Here is a 20,801-nt window from a genome sequence, read left to right on the forward strand (position 1 = left end):
GTTATAGTTTTTCGAGGGCCTTTCCCTCCTCGGGTTGGTTTCAAGGATCCCACGGGAGACCCCGGGGGTAAAAGCCACCCAGGTGCTGTGACCCTGAAGTCCCTGGGATGAGGGCAGAGTGCTCGGCAGCTGTGGTAGTTACACACCTGCTGCTGTTTCTTGGTTTGGAGGCAAAAAAAGGGGAAATGAAGCACAGCTAACCCCGGTCCAGCGCTGCCCCGGGCCTGGCGCTGTGCTGAACGCGTGGCACACCCTGCCTCCTTCGGTCCTCCCACAGCCCCGGGGGGAGGCACTAAGCGGAGTCCAGGGTTTGCAGATGAGAAAGCAGAGCACAGAGAGAGGAAGTAACTTGCCTGTGGCCACACGGCTGGTGAGTGGAGAGCTGGGATCGGAGTCCAAGCAGTCGGACTCCCCCGCCTCTGAGCCTCTTAGGGAGGCTCCAAGTGTTTAGAACAGAAAGAGGGAGACGAAGCTGAGTTTTTACTGGGTATGAAAACGTTCAAAAGTCTAAACGCATCTGGACAAAACTGGGAAAAGCCTACAAGGACACCAGTCACGCAAGTTTACACGAACTGGAGGGATATGCCTGGAGTCGAATAAATCAGAGGCTTTGGCTCTGCGGAGCGCCAGGGCCTGGCACGTGGTCACGGTTACATAAATGCCTGTTCGCTGAGTAACAAATTAAAATCAGGCTGGTTGGGGAGAATGGGAAACGACGGCCCTGCACGGGGCCTTTTTGGGGTCCTGCGTCTCTGATGTGGGTCCCCGTGGATCTTTCGGGGGGCATCTCAAGCCCTCTGTCCAGGGCCGGGAGAAGTCTGATGACTCACTCACCTTGCTCTGCAAAACGAGAATCTGTTGAGCCCGGCCCCTCCAGGTCCCCGGTGAGGACAGGAGCTGCTGGATGTTCACGTCTTCCCCAACCTCGTTGGCCAACACCTGGAAAGGGCGGGGCCTTCAGTGTGGCCCGGAGAGAGGGCCCGGCCTGTTCGGAGGCGGAGCGGGTGCGCGGGGCTCCCAGAAGGCCCGGCCTCTGTCTGCACAGCCATCCTCCCCCCCAGAGGCCAGCGGCCCACCCTCCAAGAGCAGATCTCCCCGGGAAGGCGGCAGGCCCCGCGTCCCCAGCATTTCTTGGCGATGGGTGCTTAGAGCCGACAGGGAACTGCTGACAACACCCAGGTGGGGGCCCCGTGCTCTTGACATATTCTGGGATGAGTGAACCACGAAACTGGCCGACACCTGCTTCCTTCGTTTGTTCGCCGGTCACCTAGCACTGAGCTCATGCTGGACGGCCACAGGGCCACGCCCTCGGTGAAAGCCACTGACGAGGGGCCGAGGCTGAGGGCGGCGAGGCAGAGGGGCTGATGGATGTCAGTCGGGGACGTTTGGCTCCAGAGGCCCCGCCTCCAGCTCTGAGCTGGACACGGCACGCTCCGCCTGTGCCCGGGCCCGCTGAAGCCTGTCACGGGAACCCGACCGGGCGCACCGCGTCCCTGGCGCTTGTTTCTACAATAGAACACTGTTTTGGAAATCTGAGTGGTTCCAGCAGGAGAGACAAATGCCAGAGAACTCACTGTGTAAATAAAAATAAATAATGGGCCCGCTGGGCCTGCGTCCCAAGCCTGAGCCTTTCCCTTTGAGAGGGGGCCTGAGACACACAAACAGCCTATTCATTTTCTAATATTACCGACGGCAGCGGGCACGAGGCAGGTCTGGGCTTCCAAGTCCAAGGTGGCTTGTGGAGGAGAGACCCAGGGTCCACGGGGGTGCACAGGGCACAGGGCAGGCTTTAAGGACTCTCCCTGGGTGGACAGCACTGGCCTCCTCGCTCCAGGGCGGGGTGGGCTCCCCGTGGGCATGCATGCAGGGCTCCCCGGGACAGCCAGCAACCCCACTCGCCCAATGGCTCTATTTCCAGGGCTGCTGGGAGGAAGTGACTGGGTCTGGAGCCTGACCCAGAGCGAGCAGCATGATGCCCACGGGGCCAAGCCCTCGCTCGTCCTGAATGGAACCCATTGTCATGCCCGCCGTGCCCCGTCCCGATGCCGGCCCCAGCCAGGAAGGCCTGGGCCTGGCGCTGAAGTACCTTCTGGGCCACCCGGAGGTCCTGCCTCAGAGACTGGACCTGGTTGCGGAGATCACTCATCTTCAGGTTTGCGGTCGCCAGTCTGTCCTGCAAGGCCTTCAGCTCCGGGGTCTCCGGCTGGTGGGGAGAGACGGGATGGAGCCTCAGCAGTGATAACCATCAGAGCCCCCGTTATCCGAGCACGTGCCGGGGGGGCCCTGCCGAGGGCTCAGCGGGGAGCTTCTCATTCCCTCCTCACCAGCCCCTGGGAGGAAGGTTCCGCTGTCAGCCCCTTAGAGCTGCAAAGCGGAAGCTGGTGGGTGGGGGGTAAGTCCCCTGGGCTTTGGGCACCTGGTTGGGAGAGAGGGAGGTGAATGTGAATCCTGTCAGCCCAACTCTGGGGGCTGAGCCCTTGGTTCTGAGTGTTGCAAGAGCGCACACTCACACACACACACACACACACACACACACACACACACACGGTGGCCAAAGACGGGGAGCCACAATTCCAGGGCAGTGGTTGGCAAACTCATTAGTCAACAGAGCCAAATATCCACAGTACAACGATTGAAATTTCTTTTGAGAGCCAAGTTTTTTAAACTTAAACTTCTTCTAACGCAACTTCTTCAAAATAGACTTGCCCAGGCCGTGGTATTTTGTGGAAGAGCCACACTCAAGGGGCCAAAGAGCAGCATGTGGCTCGCGAGCCGCGGTTTGCCGACCAGGGTTCCAGGGTGTGCGCCCTCTCTGCTGTGCTCAGAGACCAGCACACAGCTCCCCCATCTTCACTGGGAACAGAGAGGGAACTGGTTCCTTTGCAGGAGGGCCACCGCCATCTGAACGTGGGGCCCCCCTCTCCTGGAACCCCCCAGCCAGTGAGCTCGCCGATCAGAAATATGGACCCCGTTTAATCCCCAGACGCTCCATTTCCGTGGCTTGGGGAGCTGTGGCAGCCATGAAAACTCTGCTTCCCGGAACTCTTAGCCACGTTTTTTGTTTTTTAAATAATGTTGGATTTAAACTATTCAATGGGACGTTTTCCCCAATTGCTGCCCACTTCTCTGTCTTCAGTAGAAGTTTGGCGTGAAAGGTGCTCCAAGGTCAGCCCATTCACACCCCTACCTGAGGTGAGGACAGGAAGGTTCAGGGCGGGGCAGTCACTTGCCGTGGGGCACACAGCCGGTTGGAGGTGCCAGGAGTGGGGTCAGAAGCCTGCTCCTCCCGCCCCCCCACGCGCTAGCCGACTCGCCCGCGTAGGCTGTTGCTGATGCCCAGGCACCGGGGCAGCCGGAGTGCTGGCCGGTGGGCAGGGTGTCCCAGCAGCCAGGGCACAGGCCGTCCGCTCCGGTCCCCACAGGCCAGGCGGGCTGACTTCTGGGAAGCAGGGCGGGGGCTGCGGGGGCTTTCCGAGCCTCCCTTAGCAGACACGACAAAGTCTCCAGTGTCAGCACCGCTGGGAAAGGCAGATCCGAGTAGCCCGGGTCTGGGAAGCCCAGCGGGAACCCCCTGGCCGCACCAGGTTGGCTCATTATGGAATGGGTATAAAATACCACTTCCCGGTCCTGCTCCCACAGCACCACCGTGAGGCTAAACAGAATCACCGACGTGAACAGTTCTGCAAGCTGGGAACTTACACAAAACCCAAGTGCATCCTTTTTTTAATCCCCCCCTTTTTTTTTTATGTGTCCTCCCCGCCCCCCGCCCCCACCCCCACCCCCGTCTGGCTGCCTGCCCTCCCTTCTCATTGCTGTCGGGCACGGTCTTCTCCCAGCGACTCTGCTGCTTTGACTCTGCCTTGGAGTGGGGAGCAACGCCCCCTGCCGGTCAGCTCTCCGGGGCCAGGAGCCCCACGGGCCCTGCTGGGCGGGGAGAGCACGCAGGGGGCACCTGGATCTAGAACCCAGGCAATGACGTCTCTCCAGCCCCCGGTTCCTCATCTGTAAGATGTGGGGCGGGGGTATCACCAGCCCCCAGGGGCCTGCTGTCTGGGGCGGATTCTGCCAGAGGGCGATGCCAGGGGCCCCAGCCCGACTTGTAAAGGGGGCTGAGCGCCAGGCGGTGCTCCGGTCGGGGCTGGGCCACGGGCATGGGCAGCCGTCAGCCCTCTGCTCTGCCCGGCCGGGTCCTCCCGTCCCAGCAGCTGGGCCAACCCACCTCCTGCCGTTTCGAAGCTGTGTCCGCCCAGAGTGAAAGTCCACAGGGTCTGAGCGGGGCGTGGGTCGGGGCTGTTTTCTTGGAGGGGATAACTGAAGCCCAGCCCATGGGGGGCGGCGGGGGGGGGGGGCAGATAGCACCAAGGATGCTCACACCACCGCCTCCTGCAGCCCCAGCGGAGGGAAGGCCGCCCGCTCCACTCTGAGCAGTCCTCTGAGGGGGGCATTGCCTTTGCTCTCTCTCTCTGGTCAGAAGATGCCCAGGAAAAACCCAGGGCACTGATGAATGGAGACGGGCAGCCCATCACCCGCTCCTCCATCAGAAGCCGTCCAGGCTCCCTCCAGCCACCCAGCTGCCATTTGAGGCCCCCCACCACGGGGACCCCACCCCAGCTTCCTTTGGCTCACATCCCCCCCCCCCCCCCACCCCTGCCATGGGCCCTGGGCTGCAGGCCAAGGTTTTCCAGCTGACAGACACCAGCTAGCAAACATGACAGACATACCGATGCTGCCCGGCCTCTGAGCCTTGGCTTGCCTGTTGGGAGGCCCCACCCGCACCCCCTTCTCCAGCAGGGCCCCCCTCAGGAACCCTCCTTCATGCCACCTCCCAGCCGCCTCAGACGAGGGGTACGAGGGGTATGCTCCCTCTGTGACCGCAGAGCCCAGCCCCTCTAGAAGGCCCTGCCCCCTCCTTCCCTCAACATGGCCACTCATCTGCCCTCTTGGGCTCCCCTGATTTTTGAGTTTCTGGGTCGCAGGGCTCAGAAGATCCTGTCAGTCTCAACAAGTGCCCAGACCAGTGCCTCCCCGTCCGGGAGCTCTGGCCCGGGGCACCGAGGCGCTCAGTGCTCTGGATAAACCAGGAAAGGCCCTGCCGCTCAGCCCAGTCCCTGCCGAGGACCAGCCCTCCTCGCCCCCTCCCCAGCCAGGCAGGTTCACAGACCGGCCCACAGGAGGCATATCTGCCCTGGACCCCAAGGGGCCCGGCGCTGCACGCTGAGGCCTGAGCTCTCCCCGGGACGGGCATGAAGCCACTCGGTCCTGAGTGGGAGGCAGCCGGGGAGGAGGGGCTGGGAGAGGAGCTCTGGAGTCCTGAGGCTTGGACCCGGGTCACCAGCTGGCTGCTTTCCAGGGGGATGCCCGGGGAGGCCTCCTGGGATGCTCTCGAGACTCCGGTAACGAGAAGAATTCTCACAAAATAAACTGCCCCCTCCAAGCAGGGCTCCGTGGGCAGCAGTGAGCTCCCTGTCCCGGGGGTAACGCAGAGGTGGGATGTGAGGAGGATGATCCGAGTGAGGATGCTGTGAAGGGTGCTGGGCTGGGAGTGGGCGGCCGGTGGGACCAGGCCCTCCCCTCTGGTCCAGAAATCCTAGGGTTCCAGGTCCTCGGGCCCCTCCCGAGCCCCTCTCTGCGTTAGACCCGCCCTGGCCTCTGCTGGGGCATCCCTGGCGGGGCTGTTGCTCCCTCATGGCTGCTGTGCGGATGCTGCGATGATGGCACGGCTCCCCAGTGGGGTGGAGGTGGAGCCCGGACAGAGGCACCTGGCCCCCCGTGGCTGCCCGCTGACTCCCCGCACAGAGGAAGATGCATACCAAGGCGCTGTCTCCCGGCTGGGCCCTCGGCAGCTTAGCTCCTGCGTCGGTGGCCCCCTTGGCTGGCAGCCTGGCCAGGGCCGTCTGCAGCTGGAAAAGCAAACCCCACACTTAATATTTAATTCTGCTCAGCAATCCGGGAGCCCTAACAGCCGTCTGGGAGGGGGGTAAGGAAAGACGGACTTCCTGGTTCAGACGAGGAGACGCTGAGGACCTGCTGCCTGGGCCCATGGCCAAGACCATCACCACATACAGACGGGCCACCAAGCCATCACGGCTTCCTCACACGAAGCCCACACCCTGTCTAGCAAGGCTGGGCATGGCCCGCCCCCTCCTCTCTGACCTCATCCTCTTCCACACGGGTCTCCTCCCAGACCTTCTTCCCCACTCAGGGCCTCGCACCTGCGGGCGCCTGGCATGGAGGCCCCTCTGCCACCTCTCCCAGCTCAGCCTCCAGGGACCCACCGGGCATGCTCCCTCCTCCAAGAGGCCCTGGGTGCTGGTCTGTCTCCCAGGAGGGCGAGAACCAGGCCTATTTTATCCCTGCAGTCTCCCCGGGGCCTGGCACAGAGCCCGAGGCGGGTCTCAGAACTGTGCTGTGGGAGAAAGCAGCTCCGGGTCCATGCCAGGCGCGGGGAGGGCGCTGCGGAGCCACAGAGTTGGGTTTGCAATCGGGCACCACCACCTGCTGTGCGACTCGAGGAAGCGCTTCACCGCTTCCAGCCTCGGCTCCTGTGAGGAGAGGCTGGGGGTGCTCCCTGGCACAGGGACTCCATCCCGGCTCCTAGGGGAGCTGCCCTGCCTGGGCTGAGCCCTGGCCCCGCGGGAGGGCTCTGGGATGAGCTGCGGGGGGCAGCAGGCAGCAGAAAGAGGAAGGTGGACGGAAGTGAGGCCGATTGGGAGCATGCGCTTTGCAATGTGAAGTCATTTACTCCTCGGGAAACCATAGGGGGAGCCCTGCTACCACCGCCGTGGGACAGATGGGGAGACCACCTTGCTCGACGGCACCTCTCCATGACCTCTGCCCCCTCGCTTCCCGACACACTTCCCCCTCTCAGGAGGCCACAGACTGAGGAGCTCGCTGCTCACACTGACCCACAAGCCCCTCAGAAGGAGCCAACGCCCCCAGTGCGGCTCCCTCCCTGGAGGGGTGGCCCGGGGTGCTGAGGCCCCAGCGGAGACAGGGGGGGCCAAGGCGCCTCACTTCCTGCTCCAGCTCCCGGATGCGATTGCTCAGCTGCTTCACTCTGGTCTTCCCACCCTCGGACTCGGCCATCAGCACCCGGTTCCTCTTGGACAGCTCGACGATCTTGGCGGCGATCGCATCCCCAGCCACGCCGGCGGACCCTGGGGGTGAAGGAAGAGAGGGCGAGGTCAGTGGAGAACGCAGGCCCACACGGCAAACGCACGCTCCACTGCCAACCGCCAGGGCTTGGAGAGGGGCTCGGGAGAGCCCCCCCACACCCGGGCACCTGGAACCCAACCCCAGCACGCACCGCAGCCACGCGGGGACTCGGCACGCCCGAGGAGGATGGCCAAGTGCCAATCCTGACCAACGCCCTCCTCGGTGACAGGCTCACACCTCCACACCTCCTGCCCCGAGACTTGGCTGTGCCCTCCAGGGCTGACTCTGGGGGGGACAGGGACTGGCTTCGGCCCATGGGATGCTCGCAGACAAGGTGGAGGTGGAGGCGGAGGGGGGGGGAGCCCTTGTGCAGGTAAACTCGCCCTTGCTTGTGCCACCTCCCCAGGAACAGCGCACCCAGGCCAGCTGGCTGGTCCCAGGAAGAGGGAGAGAGGCTCACAGAACAAAGCTCACCCACCCCAGCCCGGCCTAGACCAGCTGGTCCCCAACCCACCCCCAGAGGTTGGAGCTAAATTAACGCTTCCTGCTGAGCACTGCTGAGGGGGTGTGGTTGTTTCTTACGCGGGATTCTGTGGTAACACCTAGTGATACCGATGCACGTGCTCATTCAGTCAAAACCTGGTTTCTACCATGTGTCGAACCCTCGTGGTGTTAGGGATCCAATGGGGAATGAAAAAGGTGTATAGAGCATGAAAAACAACCAGCATAAATATGCATTCCAATACCTGGGAGGGATGAGTGTTAGGGAGTAAACTGACGCTGGGCAAGGGGGTGAGAGTGATGGGGGTGGTGCTGCTCTCGGGGTGTCAGGGAGGGCCTCTCTGAGGAGGTAAACGTGTGAACAGAGACCCGGATGAATGAAGTGAGAGGCCAGTCAGGCAGAAGCGTGTTCTCAGCGGAGGACATAGCAAGTGCAAAGGTCCGGAGGCGGGAAAGAGCGTGGAGTGTCTGCGGAAGCAGCTGGAAGGCCGTGGGCAAGGAAGGGCAGGAGGCTGCAGACGGGGTGGCTGGAGGGATGCCATCGAGGAGGCCGCGTGGGGTGGGGCCTAGAGAGGGCAGGCGGTGGAGCCATCGCTTCTCTGCAGCCTTGCGCAAGGGCCGGCCGCCCTGCACGTCTGAGCCCCGAGCCAGGACGAGTGTTTCTGCTCTCACAACACTGAGCCTGGTCTCCCGCGTTTTGTTTTCGACAGGAACGGCCGGAGCACGGAGGGAGGCGCAGTAGAACCCCAAGGGCGGTCAGGAGGCCAGAGTCCCTTGCTGTTGAATTTGGAACCGGTCCTCTGGGTGCTCCCACCCTTTAAGGCATTTAAGACCAAAGGCAGGGAGGGACGCTCTGGCAGATGTCGGGGAGGCCCGCTGCTCTCTGCCATTGGTGACACGGCCTTTGTGGTTTATTGGTCAGCCACCTGGGAATTGCTCAACGGGCACACAGGGAGCAGAGGCCAAGGTCCCCACCAGACCTGCAGGGCCAAGATCCAGCTCACACCCCACAGGGCTAAGGTCAGTCTTAAACCCACAAAGCCACGGCCCCCACCAGACCCATGGGGTAAGGTCTCCACCAGCACAGCCAAGGTCCAGCCTGGACCTGAAGGGCCTCAGTCCATTCCGGACCGTGCTGGGTCCTAGGAAATCCCCGGGGGAACAGCTGGCTTCCCCGTCTCGCCCACCTCTCCGGAGCAGCAGTGCAAGCAGAGTCAATGCCTGCTACCGCTGGGGCTTTTCCACGTGCAAGACTCAACGTCGGGGCCAGAGCACCCCCAGAAAATGGGCCCTGCTGGCCCAGGGAATACACAGCGAGCGAGCACCGTGCAGAACCCTCCTCGGGAGCCCCGGCTGAGCCACAGTCCTTCGATCCCTGCCGCTCTCCCCCTCCCACTTCCTGCGCTGGCCTGCCGGCCTGCCCTCCGCTCCCCTCTCCTTCATTTCCAGGACTCATCTGGACCAGCCCGACCACAGCGGACCCTCAGCACCCTCCTTGGGCACCTGCCGCCCGGAACCTGCTGTTTGCCCATCGCCACGATGGCGGAGCTACCTGTGAAGGCAAATCTGTCCTCTTCTAGCTTCTTCTTCAGGTGTTTGATCTCAAAGTCCCTTTCCTTCAGCAGCTTATACAATCGCCCGTTCTCGTCCACCGTTTCCCTGAGCTGGTGGCGAAGCTGCTCGACCTCGTCTTCCAGCACCCTGCAAGGCACAGGCAGCGTTACGGCCCCCGCCCGGGTCCGCGGTGCCTCGCTGGGCACCGGGTGGTGGTGAGAACTGGTCTGAACAAAACAGGAAGGGGGAAATTAAGGGACCCTCAACGAGCGGATTTTAACATACTGGTTTCAAAATTGGGACTCGGTGCACACGAGCCACACGCACGTGTGCGCACACACGTGAGAGGAGAAAGAAATCTGAATAACATGGTTTACTATGGATTCAACAGAGAGAGATATAAGACCTCCACTCAGAGAATTCATCTTCCTTTTAAGCATCCATGGAACATGTACGAAGGCAATTGACTAAAATTATAAATCAACACTAGAAAAAACAAAACGGCAAACTTATTGTATGTTTGGAACTAAAAAAAACCCCAAACTCCCACTCCTAAGTTATGTGTGGATTAAGAAGAAATCCCAAATGCATTATACAGCATTCAGAATGGACAGACTGCAGAAGCAATAAAGATCACAACTTGTGAAAGGCAGACAAAGTGATGCTTAGAAGGGGACTGACAGTCTTCGTTGCACACACACACTAGAAGACCAAACAGAATTTGTCTAAGGCAGTGGTCGGCAGACTCATTAGTCAACAGAGCCAAATATCAACAGTACAACGATGGAAATTTCTTTTGAGAGCCAAATTTTTGAAACTTAAACTTCTTCTAACGCCACTTCTTCAAAATAGACTTGCCCAGGCCGTGGTATTTTGTGGAAGAGCCACACTCAAGGGGCCAAAGAGCCGCATGTGGCTCGTGAGCCGCAGTTTGCCGACCACGGGTCTAAGCCTTACGTTGAGGCTAGGTCTCCATGTTTTCGGGAAACCTGACAGAAAATCAGGCGGTTGGCTGGCTTTGTATGTTATAAACTGTCTGCAAGGCTCTCTTCAGAACACGAGTAACACGGGACAGAGCGTCTGCGATCACTTCCTTTGCTAGGAATGGGACGGGCTCCCTAGCGACAGCTGCTCAGGAAGTAAGTACATTAGAGAAGGTATAGGTTATAGAAATTATTGTTGTTGCTGTTAATCCACCAGTGGCTCAAGTCTCCCTCACTTCGTTTCCCGATTTGGGGAAAGATCATTTGCAAATAGCTCCGGGGTTAACTTGGAGCTAATATTTGAGAGCCATATGAATTTTCAATTATGGAGAGGTCTTTTATTTTTTATCAACTAGCATTTTTAGTAGAACATTTTGAAAACTGAGAAACCATAAAAAGTAGAATTTGAAGATGGAAGAAAAAAAAAATCCTGGGTGAAGCCAGAGGCAAAGAGACAGCTCAACAACTGCAGTGATTTTTATGTAAAAGGACAAACAGAGAATTTTGTGTCAATACAGACTCCTGCTCCTAGTAACCAGTAGAGATCGACATGCACCCATGGACGTCGAATTCGGAGCAGAGTGCGAAGGTTATGGACGCTCTTCGAATTTTCCACCCACTGTAAAACCGCAAGGAACCCACCCAGAGCTTCTGCAGGACAGCCAGCTTTCTGCGTCGTTAGGCCAGGAAAGGGACGCTGCCCGGGAGAACAATCCCAGGTGGGAATCGGAGCCAGGATTCTCAACGAACCATCAGAATTAGCCAACCAGCTCCTCAGAAACCCAAACACCGTCTCCATGAGAAACGACGTAAGAAAATCCAAGTGAGCCCTAACTGGTTTGGCTCAGTGGATAGAGCATCGACCTGCAGACTCAAGGGTCCCAGGTTCGATTCTGGTCAAGGGCATGTGCCTTGGTTGCGGGCACATCCCCAGTAGGAGGTGTGCAGGAGGCACCTGATCCATGTTTCTCTCCCATCGATGTTCCTAACTCTCTATCCCTCTCCCTTCCTCTCTGTAAAAAATCAATAAAGTATATTTTTTAAAAAAAGAAAGAAAATCCATGTGAATAAACTACATCCTGATGAGTTCCAAAATGCCAATTAAACTTTAAGTGGTTTTTAAGTACATTTCATACCCAATTTCGTCCACAGACCTACCAGATTCTAGAGTCTTTGATAACCATCTGTGCCAATATACCTCTGCGTCTCAACTTATAAGCGCATGTGTAGTCAACCTGACAGTCCTACTATCTGCTATCCGTCCTCCCCCGCCTCCCGACCTCCCTGGGGCGCTCTGGGGAGAGTTCAGACGTGCATGTACCCCCGCTCAAAGCTGCTTTGCGAGTTTTGCTCCCCGGCTTGGAGAAGGCTGAGGCCATCGAAGACCTCCGAGGGCTCCTCTGGGTCACCGTCTCTGCTGCTGAGGCTCAGTTCCTTTTCCTTCTGCTTCTCCATCTGCTTCTGGAGCCGTCTGTGCTGCATCTCCTGCATGGCCTGGAACTGGAGCCGCAAGGTGTCCTGCGAGCCTTCCTCGGCTGCCATCTTGCCCTGGGAGTAGCAAAAAGGGCCCGAGCTGAAGCGAACCTCACAAAATGCACATTTCCCAGGAGGGCTCGGTACCTAGTCAGCAGGTCTGCAGCCCCCCAACCCTGGAGTTGGCTGCTTAGCTTTGCATGTGGCCACGTGGAAGTTCAGAAGACCGCCCCTCCCCATCTCAATCCCCTGAAAACCAAAGTTGGGCTGAGCATCCTCCTCTAGCCCTGACTATGCCCCCAAACCTTGCATGGCCTCAGAATACTCTACATCACTCAGACTCAATGCTTCCCCCCTTCCTGTCCCCTAAAACAGTGGCTCTCAACTCTGGCCGAACATTAGAATCTCCCAGGAGCTCCCAAAATATGACTTGGGCACGTATTGGACCAATGAAATCCCAATTCCCAGGGATGGGACTCAGTCATGACGTTTAAAAGCTTCAGGAGATGCCCGTTAACCCCGAACCAAGTCCAAAGGCATCAAAGGCTTTGAGGGATTTGGACGCCGTCTCTCCTTCCAGCCCGCCTTCCCCTTGATAACGCCCCTTCTAGGTCACCTTGCTCCTACACCTCACCGAAAAAAGTCTGATTAGCCTAAATTTACAACAGAATCCAACGTACTGTTTCTGTAAAGGGCCGGACGGTACATATTTTAAGCGTTGTGGGCCAGAAGGCTCTCTTGCAGCTACTGTATTGTGCCATTGCAGTGAAAAGCAGCCACAGACAAGACGTGAGTGGGCAGGTGTGGCTGTGTTCCAATAAAACTTTATTACGAGAATAGGCAGTGGCCTGGATTTGATCTGTGGGCCTTGGTTTGCCAAGCCCATCGGGAGGAATTTCACCTGCAAAGGTGTCTAGAGATGGAAGAAGAGCGGGGGCTGGCCCTGGAGCGGGAGGACGGGGACAGGGGCTGCCACCAGGTGGCGCAGTTCCCGCTCCCCCCGCGTGTGGGGCGCGAGGCCTCCGCAGCAGAGGCCAGAAGAGGGCGCTGGAGGTCGGGCGGACCAGAGTCTGCCACCTACTAGGCGGCTTGGGGCAGGCGACCTACCCTTGGAGCCTCACTAACCCTGGAGCCGCGCGGAAATGAGGGCCTGGAGAGGGAGGAGGCGGTGCGTGAGGATTCCCAGAACCAAGGAGGGGTCCTCGCTCTGCGTGGGGCGCGCAGGGAGCGTCCGGCCGGGGTCTGCGCGCCGGGCGGGCGTGTGCGCTCCGGCTCCGATCCAAGGCCCCGGGGTGGCGGGCTCCCTCGGCTCCAGCCCGCGCCCTGCCGCGCCTGCCCCGCACTTACAACGGTCACTCCGCTCCTGCTGTCTGGGGGCCACCGCGGCGGGGTCACCTCTGCCGGACGCTGCTCGCGCTGCCCCGGCAACTGTCGCCAGGGAAACCAAGCTACACCGCCCCGTCACGTCACCGCGAGTCTGCGGCGGCCCAGAGGGCGCCGGGAGTCCAGAAAGGGACCGAGGAGTCCAGAAAGGGACCGAGGCCGGGGCGGCCCCGGGGGCGGCGGTGCGGGGAGGTCAGGAAGGAGGCGCGGGGGCTGGGGGCGGGTGTCCTGTGCCTTCGGGGCCGGAGGTTCTGACAGTTTTGCGGGCCGAACGTTCTGCGCAGAGGGGCACCTTCCGCAGCCCTGCGGGGGAGCTGAGAAGGGGGACGGCCCCCCACCTTGAATGTCTTTGGAAAATGTAAAAAAAAACAAAACAATGCGGGGGGAAAGGTCGTGCTGTGATGGTTAGTTATTGCTCAGGCTGTGTGCTTAAAAACGGAGCGCAGGAGCAGGGCGGGGAGGGGCGCACAGAAATATTGTAAGGGAGAGTTGTTTCATGTTGGTGTTGGGACTGCAGTGCTGTTTTCATGTTTGCACTTTAGAGGAATTTAAATATAATGAACGTGGTTTATTTTCATAGTAAAAAAACTCTTGTTTTTTTTTTTAATATATTTTATTGATTTTTTTACAGAGAGGAAGGGAGAGGGATAGAGAGTTAGAAACATCGATCAGCTGCCTCCTGCACACTCCCCCACTGGGGATGTGCCCGCAACCAAGGTACATGCCCTTGACCGGAATCGAACCTGGGACCCTTCAGTCCACAGGCCGACGCTCCATCCACTGAGCCAAACCGGTTTCGGCTCTTGGTTGTTTTTTTTTAAGGCACTCCCCAATTTAAGCCACTACCATATTCAGGGCTATCTGAGGGTGGGAGACAAATCTCTAGGAAAGAAAATCCGAGGAAGCTTTCTGATTATTTACCCAGGCTTTTATACTTTGAAAATCTTCAACTATCTCATTTTTTTTTCTTCTTTTCCCCCTCATAAGGCAGTCCCTTATAGAACATGCACAAAGATGCAGCATCAGACCATTCGAGCACAGTATCACAACCAGAATGTTGACATTGACACAACCCACCTGTCTTATTCAGATTTCCCCGTCTGACCGGTATTCATGTGTGTGCATGTTTAGTTCTATACCGTTTTACCACATGTCAGTTTGATCGCCAAAGTGTAGAGAAGACACTGAACACTTAAATCACAAGGATCTCCTTGTTGGGCTTTTATAGCCACACCCGCTTCCCTCTTGCCCCCGCCCCCTCCTTTGCCAAGCCCCTAACCCCTGGTGATTGCCAATCTGTTCTCGATTTCTAAAATTTTTGTCATTTCCAAAATGTTTTCTCAGTGGAATAATATAGGGTGTAACCTTTTGGGGTTGACTTCCCCCCCACCCCTCAGGATAATTCTCTGGAGGTTTATCCAAGTTGTTGTATCAATAATTTGTTTCTTTTTATTGCCGAGCCGTTTTCCATAGTATGGATGTGCCCAGGTTTGTTTAACCCAGTGGTCGGCAAACTGCTCCAGAGCTGAGGTTTGCCACTCTGTTGACTAATGAGTTTGCCGACCACTGGGATAGAGGCTTAATCACAAGGAACAGTAACAGCCTGTAATTATTGGAATCGAGAGTCTAACCTTTCACCCATAGAAGTACTTCTGGGCTGTTTCCAAGTGAGGGCTGTTACAAATAAAGCTGATATGAACATTCATATACAGGTTTCTGTGTGAACCTAAGTTTTCATTTTTCTGGAATGCCCAGGAGTACAGTTGTACGGTAATCACATGTTTAGTTTAACCAAAAAAAAAAAAGCAAAAACAAGACAGCCAACCTGTTCTGTAGCTGGCTGTACCATTTTACATTCCCACCAGCAATGCATGAGCGATCGTTTCTCCATATCTTTGCGCTGTTTGTGTTGTCACTATTTTTTAGTTTAGCCATTCTAATACGTGTGTGGTGACATCTCATTGTGATTCTGACATTCATGATGGATAATGATACTGAACATTTTCCTCATTGTGCTTACTTGCTATGTGTATATCCTCTTTGGTGAAGTGTCTGTTCATGTCTTTTCGCCCAATTTCTAATTTTTGAGTTTTGAGAATTCGTTATATGTTCTAGATACTAGTCTTTTGTTGGGTATGTGGCTTGCAAATTTCTTCCCAGTCTGTAGCTTGTCTTTTAATTCTCTTTGCATGGACTTCAACTTTTTACATTTTTATTAGGTCCAATTGATCAATTTCTTCCTTTTTTGGTGCCAAGTGTAAAAACTCCTTGCCTAGTCTTGGATCCCAAAGACTTCCCTGTAATTTTCTAAAAGTGCCAGAGTTTTATGTTCATGATTTATCTTGATGTGATTTTTGCATAAATTGTGAGATTTAAGTCAAGGTTTGGTTTGGTTTTGTTGCCTATGAATGTCCAGCACCATCTGTTGAAAGATATCCTTCCTCCATTGGATTGCTTTTGAACCTTTGCCAAAAATCAGTGGGGCAGCCCGGCTGGTGTGGCTCAGTGGTTGAGCTTCAACCTGGGGTGTGCAGGAGGTCACAGTTCTACTCTCGGTCAGGGCGTATACCCGGTTGCAGGCTCAACTCCCAGTAGGGGGTGTGCAGGAGACAGCCAATCAATGATTCTCTCTCACCATTGATGTTTCTATCTCTCTCCCTCTCCTTTCCTCTCTGAAATCAATAAAAATATATATATATATATATATTTTAAAAATCAGTTGAGCAAACTCAACAACAGGACAAAAAAAAAAAAAACAATTGGAACCAGGCAAAGGACTTGAATAAACATTTCTCCAAAGAAGATATACAAATGGCCAATAAGCATATGAAAAATGCTCAACATTACTAGCCATTAAGGAAATGCAAATCAAAACCACAATGAGCCAGGCCAGCGTGGCTCAGTGGTTGAGGTTTGACCTATGAACCAGGAGGTAACAGTTGGATTCCTGGTCAGGGCACTTGCCCAGCTGCAGCTCCATCCCCAGTGGGGGGCGTGCAGGAAGCAGCCAATCAATGATTCTCTCATCATTGATGTTTCTGTCTCTCTCTCCCTTTCCCTTCCTCTCTGAAATCAATAAAAATATATTTAAAAGCCCTAGCCAGTTTGGCTCAGTGGATAGAGCGTCGGCCTGCGGACCAAAGGGTCCCGGGTTTGTTTCTGGGCAAGGGCACATACCTCAGTTGCAGGCTCCTCCCTGGCCCAGGCCCTAGTAGGGGTGCGTGCAGGAGGCAACCAGTGTTTCTCTCACGTGGATATTTCTCTGTCTTCCCCTCTCTTCCACTCTATCTACAAATCAATGGAAAAATACCCTCAGGTGAGGATTAAAAATAAAATTAAAAAACAACAACCATAAACTCACAATGAAATACCACTCCATATTTAGCTGTTTTTTCTCAAAATGGAAGTAAGCTTTGCTGCAGCTTAAAGCCAGGCTCCATAATCGGATTTGGTCGTTGTACCAGGAGTGTCTCTTGGGGCTAGACCTACGCCAGTCATGGTATTACCCAGAACACTAAGCCACCAGTTTACTTTAGGGGACGGTGACCCTTATCCAGAGGCCCTCCCTTCCCAGAATCAGACACCCAAGAAGCCAAGAGTTACCGGAAGGATATTGTGGGTACGGATTCAGAGCAAACAGAGGCAAACTGCCTTGAGATATTTTTGCCCCAGGGTTAAGTCTTATTAAATATGCCTCTTCTCAGCCTGGGGCTCCCGCAGAGATAAAAATTGTTCACTTTTTCCAGGTTCAAGTTCCTGTGGGCTGGAAGGTGCTGGATACACACTGTCAGTCCTGCCTCTTCAACTCACCAAGGATTTGGGCTTTTGTTGGCCATCAGCCTCTCACTTAATGCCACTTCAAGTCTTATTTGACCCATGGAGCTGTTTTGTCTAAGATGTGTTTGTGTATATGGCGATCTCATTCATCATATGTTGATTTTACTAGGAAACTAAATGTTCTGCCAAGACTCTCATTAGTCTTTATTTAGTTCCAAGGGATCCCTCTGATGGATGAGATCCACCCTGGCTCTGCTTCAAGCTCTCAGCACAATGCACTGGTAATATAATTTATATTTGCCCCAAACTTTCTCAATTTCACTCTTGGTTCATATCACTCTTGGTCTTTCAAAACACATGGATGGAAATCAACTGGTCTCCGTGATCATCGTTTTCCCCCCTATTGATTAGGTCCCCAATGCCTGTGTACTTCCCAGTTTTTCATTCACCTCCTGCAGTCAAGACCATTTGTATATGGGAATCTCACCTTCCTTCTTATAAAGGCCAAAACAAATATTGGCTAAGGATTTTAATTTATGAAAAAAAAAATCTGAGGATAGCCTGGCTGGTGTGGCTTGGTTGGGCATCATCCCATACACCTAAGGATTGCTGGATTTGATTCCCAGTCGGGGGACAGGCCTGGGTTGTGGGCTCAATCCCTGGTAGGGGGCATGCAGGAGGCAGCCGATGGATGTTCTGCTTTCACATCTATTTCCTTTCTTCCTCTCTCCTCCCTTCCTCTCTCTAAAAATCAATTTTTAAAATCTTAAACAACAACAATAAAAAGACCAAGTTTAAAAAAATTTAAATTTGAGGATAAAATAGCCAAAGTATACTGGAAAAAATACTAGACTTGGGACCTGGATGGCGAGTGTGTATGTGTGGTGGAAGGTAGAACAAGTATTTCGTGAACAGACATGACTCTATGTACCTGCCTTCATCATGCAGTCTCTCTTCATGACCAAGGGTCTCAAGTACTGGATTTGTGCCCAGCTCTGTCGCTTTTCACTCGTATGGCCCTGAATAAATTTCAGCTCTCCTCGTTGAAAAAGTCAGGATAATATGTACTTCAGAGTTTCCGAGGAACGAATGGAAGAATCTTAAAGTATTTTATATACAGCAAAGCTGTGTATATACGTAAAGTATTATCATAGTGGAACATGCATTGTGTTTTAAACTCAAACGTGACAAAACTTGAAAAAAGGTGAAGTTCATTGTGGCCTAGAAGAATTTTAAAAAGCTCTACCAAAAGTATAATTTGGGTAGTGTTTTAACTTAAGGCGTGCACTGAACTCACTGGGAGTGAGGGGGAACTTTCGGGAAAGGAGCAGAGCATAAGCAAAGGGTTCGGGCAGAGCTGGGCACAGGGCTTTGGCATCAGCGGTGGCACCGCTGTAGGTAGGTGGCAGGACGGAGGTGAAGGACCTAGGTTTACAGTGGTGGCAACAGGGAGAGGAAAAGGACAAATCTGAATGTTGACTTTGCTTAGGAAAAACTGGCAGGCCCTGGTGACTGGTTTAATAGTGATAAATGACAGGAGGAAGGAAAGATGCTTGAGTTTGAGCCCAGAGTGTGACATCGCTGACAAATGGGTGAGCTGGGAAGGAGCACCAGTGGGCAGGACCCTGAGTGTGGCTGCAGACAAGCTGAGTGTAGGTAATAGGGCTCTAGCCAGAAGGTATAAGAAGCTCAGAATATTCCAAAGGACCTATTCCTACATTCCTCTGAGGGGGGCAAATGGACGCTGGCCTCCACTGTAGACCCATTTGTCACTACTGAATTTAGGAGAAAACTGTACAACTTTTGTCTTGCTAGAAACAAATTCTTTGGCCTCGTTTCAGTGACTTAGGGGAGGAAAGTAGGCTCTTGAAGACTACAGCTAGGATGCCTGGGCAGTGCTGGTTCTTTTGTGAACTCAGGCAAATCACTGAGAAAGTGGCAATCCCGTCCAGGCTGGTGCATGTAACATTCCCTTTCTCAGATTTCTCCATTCTATTTGAAGAGCTTTCAAACAGGATCAAGAATATAAATAATTGGCAGTCCCAGTATTTGACACGTGAGAACTTTAAATACCACATGTTCATTTGGCTTTGTTCTGGCCTAGTAGGTATGTTGCCACAGGCTATAGATCTAGAAGAGCATTGATCCTAAATTTCAAGTTCCTGTAACTCTCTGAGTAGCATTTCCTCAGGAATGGCCTACATGGCCAACCCTTTACTCCAAAATTCTGATACAGAAGGGAAGGTACTTTGAGGATTTATGTAAGTATGGAGTCAAATTCTAGTTCTCATCACCAGATGTTACTGTTGCTTGCTAACTAGACATAGGTAACTTCTTTGGGGACAGCAGGATCCTGAATGTGAAGAAAACCAAAAACTATTTATTCTAATTAATTCAACAAAGACTTACTGAACACCTATATGAGCCAGGTGCTTTGGATGAAAAGGATTAGACTAGTGGAGGAGAGGCACAGAAGCAACCCCACATCGATGCTTCAGTGACACATGACAGTAAGCCGAGGACTCCAACTCTCAGTGAAAAATCAGCAGACCACCCCCTAAGGTAGGACATCGTTTCCCCAGGGATACCGTCCATCCGACTCCAACCCTGGATTGGGCCCCCGAGCCCAAAGTCCCTGCTGCATCCTATACCTACTACCCACCATGCTTTTGGTCATCCCTTATTTAATGCCACACTCCCTACTCGACTAAGTTTTAAGGGCAGGGCCCACATAGCTCCTGTGCTGTTGCATCTCCAAGCTTCACACGGGTAACAGCAATGATGGACTGTGTACTAGTACTGATGCGTCAGGTGCTATGCTCAGCCCTTCACATCCGCCATTGCACTTAATCTTCCCAACAACCCCAGGCCCCTGGTATTGTCCTCACCCATATAATGATCTTGTTTTACAGATGAGGAAACCACGGTTACTCGGCTAGTAGGTAGAACCATAATCCCAGGTCTGAGTCAAGCAAAAGTAGTGTCACATCCACTTAAGCTCCTTTTATGAACTTCTATAACCTGAGGCCAGCCTGTTCATCCACCCTTCGAAGGGCAAGAAACCCCACTCACTTTCTCTTGGTCACGTTTACTGCCATCTCAACCCCTTACTGTGGTTTTTTCTATTCTCTGTCATTTGTCCAGATGTTTTCTCTCAAATTAGTATTTATTTTCACAAAATCAATCATATCCTCATCTATTAAAATGACAAATTTCTGAAACTTGTTCCCAATTTTTTTCTTCTACAGAAACAACTGTTAAGATGGCCTACAAGCATCTCCTATAACGTCTATTGGAAGCTGATTAAAATTCCTAATAGCTTATATTTTAAATCATTTTCTCACAGACCCATCGATGACCTAAATAGGAGCATAGAAATGATCTAGACCAATCTCTCACCTCACAGCGAGGAAAAGACTGAGAAAACCCTGACTTGGTCCAGGTTATACAGTCAGTGGTGAGCCAAGACCATGCCATAACCTCTTAATTTTATTTATGACAAATAAAACTAATGCTGCCACTCCAGCATTAATTTCACAAAGGCCAACATTTCAAGTCTCTAATACCTGTTGGCATCTACCACTTGACTATACAGGTTCCAGTCCCAAACCTACATCCTTCTTTAGCTATTCGACATTGGTTAGTTACTTGAACTATTCATGCCAAAGTCCTATAGCTCCTAACGCTTAGGGTTGTTAGGAAACTTAAATGACATTATACTTAAAAGGTGCTTACAGCAGTGTGTAGCACACAGTAAATGCTCAATAAATGTTAGCCATTTTTCCTGTTTGGTAAATATTCTTTAACGATGGTTCTTACTAAAGGTACAAAATGCTCTCCCTCATTTCTGGAAACTTAAAAAAAAATTTTTTTAAATACATTTTTTTGGGTTGATAGTATTACAGATATCTCCCACTTCTCCCATCCTCCCAGCCCATACCCACCCCCCAGGTCTTCACTACCCTATTGCCCATG

General features: G+C 53.8%; 1 protein-coding gene and 1 long non-coding RNA gene across 4 annotated transcripts in view; one reads left to right on the forward strand and one right to left on the reverse strand.

Moving 5' to 3' along the window:
• The window catches only part of CCDC13 (coiled-coil domain containing 13), a 30,828-nt gene extending 17,653 nt beyond the window's left edge, over nucleotides 1–13,175 (reverse strand). For 2 of the 3 annotated variants that reach the window (XM_008154578.3, XM_054729678.1), the window contains exons 1-7: nucleotides 13,014–13,175; nucleotides 11,515–11,741; nucleotides 9,209–9,357; nucleotides 7,015–7,157; nucleotides 5,811–5,900; nucleotides 2,087–2,203; nucleotides 835–939 (exon numbers count right to left, since the gene is read on the reverse strand). In XM_008154578.3, the coding sequence (XP_008152800.2) occupies nucleotides 835–939; nucleotides 2,087–2,203; nucleotides 5,811–5,900; nucleotides 7,015–7,157; nucleotides 9,209–9,357; nucleotides 11,515–11,735 (825 nt within the window). In that variant the 5' untranslated portion in view covers nucleotides 11,736–11,741; nucleotides 13,014–13,175. Of the gene's footprint in view, nucleotides 1–834; nucleotides 940–2,086; nucleotides 2,204–5,810; nucleotides 5,901–7,014; nucleotides 7,158–9,208; nucleotides 9,358–11,514; nucleotides 11,742–12,791; nucleotides 12,827–13,013 lie in introns of those variants that run through there. The other variant, XM_054729677.1, reaches the window with a different exon arrangement.
• Nucleotides 13,176–13,186: 11 nt separating this feature from the next.
• On the forward strand, nucleotides 13,187–20,567 carry LOC129152138 (uncharacterized). The gene is made up of 3 exons (XR_008558859.1): nucleotides 13,187–13,241; nucleotides 16,796–17,107; nucleotides 20,075–20,567. It is a non-coding gene; the product is annotated as an uncharacterized LOC129152138 (long non-coding RNA).
• Nucleotides 20,568–20,801: the final 234 nt, after the last annotated feature.

The sequence above is a fragment of the Eptesicus fuscus genome, chromosome 18 (genome assembly GCF_027574615.1).
Source record: "Eptesicus fuscus isolate TK198812 chromosome 18, DD_ASM_mEF_20220401, whole genome shotgun sequence".
NCBI lineage: Eukaryota > Metazoa > Chordata > Mammalia > Chiroptera > Vespertilionidae > Eptesicus > Eptesicus fuscus.